Source organism: Lactuca serriola, chromosome 7, assembly GCF_051521515.1.
Source record: "Lactuca serriola cultivar US96UC23 chromosome 7, Lser_US96UC23_V15, whole genome shotgun sequence".
NCBI classification, from domain to species: domain Eukaryota; kingdom Viridiplantae; phylum Streptophyta; class Magnoliopsida; order Asterales; family Asteraceae; genus Lactuca; species Lactuca serriola.
The window spans coordinates 61,271,751-61,274,309 of NC_136414.1; the positions used below are offsets into that span (position 1 = coordinate 61,271,751).

Genomic DNA, 2,559 nt, shown 5'->3' on the forward strand with positions numbered 1-2,559 from the left:
CAAATTCTAGCTATTAGGTCGGTTAGTGTAGAGAAGTAGCTTTTACTATCAATTTTTGTCGGAAATACCAAGGCATAATAATAAATCCTCCTATATCTCATTTTGGTGGGGAAGACCTTGTGTAGGTTTATAAAGTTTTTCTCTTGATAAGCTTTTTAAGCCTTTAAGGGGATCAAGAAATTGGCCAAACTCAAACATTCGCACCTAGCCTAGCGCCCTAGCCGATGCCATGGGTGAGCTTTTATTTTTGATGAGTTTGGGTTAAGTCGGTTTGACCGACCTTGTCAAAAAGTTGACCATCGTTGACTTTATGGATGAGTATATGAAACCTTCTACAATCATTTGAAAAGATCAGATAGACTTCAGGTTTGAATTCGGATAAAAGCAAATATCAATATCTGATTCGAAATTCAAACCACCATATGTCAGCTTGTAAGTGGCTCGACTTAGTCACCAGGTACGACTTTTTTGGGGCCTCTAGGGTTTCCATCCAGTATAAATAGGACCTACTAGGTCCCAGTTACACACACAAAAATTCATAGCTCTCTCTCTCTCTCTCTCTCTCTCTCTTAGTGATTTCTTCCTAGTTTCTGAGTATTCACTTTGCGTTTATCATTTTTCATTACTGTTGGAAAACCGATAAATCTACATTAAATCTTAATGTTTTACTCTGTTGCTTACAACCAATAGAAGCGAAATAAAAACTTTTAAGCACATGAGTAAGATCCGTACAGTTTTTCTATAATCAAGACCAGTCATCAACAAGTCAGTTTTACTTTATTGTTTCACGTTTAAATTCGTCAACAAGATAGTTTGCTTCTACTCCTTTCTTATAACCAGATCTGATCGTGAATGATCATTCTAATTCTTGGACGAAACTCGGTAACAATATTAATAATAATTAAACTTATTATTTGCAACTTCTCAACGTTCAAATCTCAATATTGATCGTTAGTTGTTTGCTTACGTCAAAACATTTTGCATATTTAGTCATATATATTATCTATTCATTCATTCGTTTGGCATTGTTAAATAATATGTTATTAGTTCATAACATTAAGGGCGTGTTTGGCAAAAGTAGCTGTTAGCTGGAAGCGGGTAGCGGTTAGCTGGTAGCGGGTAGCTGGTAGCTGGTAGCATGTAGCTGGTAGCTGGTAGCGGGAAACTGTAACTTTTATTTGTTATATGAATGTTTGGAAAAAGTAGCTGGAAGCTTTTGAAATGTATAAAATTACATAAAAAGACAATTGATTAAAAATAAAAAAAATATATATAAATATATTTTTAAGGGTAATTATGGAAATTGATTTCAAAAGCTCCGGAGCGTTTTGTTAAAAGCTACATGAAGTAGCTTTTAGAATCGGAGCGTTTTGTTAAAACTAAAAGTTAAACGCTCGTACTGCCAAACGAAGTTTTTTGTTTAAACTAGAGCGTTTTGTCAAAAGCTAAAAGCTAGAAGCTCTCAAACGCTTCCAAAAGCTCCGTGCCAAACACGCCTTAATTATTAGATTGTTTAAATATCAAGTCTGGATTTCAACAATCTTAAAGTTTTTTATTATAAATTTTAAACTTATGGACAATGAAATCCCAACTGCTAGTCTCCAACTCATGAACCAAGAGTTTGCCAAGCTTGATCGATTCAATGGTCATAACTACACCCGTTGGGCCGACAAGGTCAGGTCCATGCTTCATGTGCTGAAGCTCACTTATGTTTTGGGCCCTAACTTGACCCTAATTCATGTCAATCCAATTCCCGAAGCAGAAAAGACTACATATCCAAATGCCATATTTGATCTGGAGAAACGAAGGGCTCTACATAGAGAGTCTGAGGAACTATGTACGGGTCACATCAAGAACTGCCTATCTAATCGACTTTATGATCTTTACACGCCAGTCAAAGATCTGAGAGAGTTATGGAAAGCTCTGGAACTTAAGTACAAGGCACATGAGGTGGGTACTAACAAGTACCTTATGTCTAAGTACCTAGAGTTTCAAATCGTTGATGACAACCTTATTATGGATCAAGTTCATGAACTCCAGGTCATGGTCAAAAAATTGAACATGGTCTCCACATATTTACCAAAACTCTTTCAAGTTGGTGCAATCATCGCAAAACTGTCACCCTCGTGGAAATACTTCTCTAAGAGATTGATGCACAAATATGAGGACTACTTCTTGGATGATCTGATTAAGCACCTTCGTATTGAGGAGGAACTCGCACCAGGGACAAGCGTGGTAAAGTTGAATCGAGTGTGCATCACTTTTCAGCTGGGGTTCTGGTAGAAAAGGCAAGTCCGGGGGACATAACAAAAGGAACTTGGGACCGAAGAAAAAAACTTCAAGAAACCGGATAATCAAAACCCTAACTCAAAACTGGAGAGAGTCGTACCTTTCCATGTCAACAGAGAGATCGGGCACTATATGAAAGAATGCAAAGATCACAAATCAGGACCGTTGGCAAATGCAGTCGAGCAAGATACTAATCTGGTTGCAAATGTGGGCCTTGGAGAGATTTTGATGATCTCTTCTCTGAATCGAGAAATTTGTGCTCGAGGATGG

The 2,559-nt window shown here is 37.5% G+C and overlaps 1 protein-coding gene across 1 annotated transcript; it reads left to right on the forward strand.

Annotated features, from left to right (window-relative positions):
- Window positions 1-1,572: 1,572 nt before the first annotated feature.
- LOC145064028 (uncharacterized) lies at window positions 1,573-2,283 on the forward strand. The gene has a single exon (XM_079011558.1). It carries the CDS (start codon window positions 1,573-1,575, stop codon window positions 2,281-2,283), a length of 711 nt encoding a protein of 236 aa, XP_078867684.1.
- The last annotated feature ends 276 nt before the right edge of the window (window positions 2,284-2,559 follow it).

Bases quoted from the DNA above. Each gene is read 5' to 3' on its own strand.
- LOC145064028 (XM_079011558.1), top strand. From the start codon at position 1,573: ATGGACAATGAAATCCCAACTGCTAGTCTCCAACTCATGAACCAAGAG.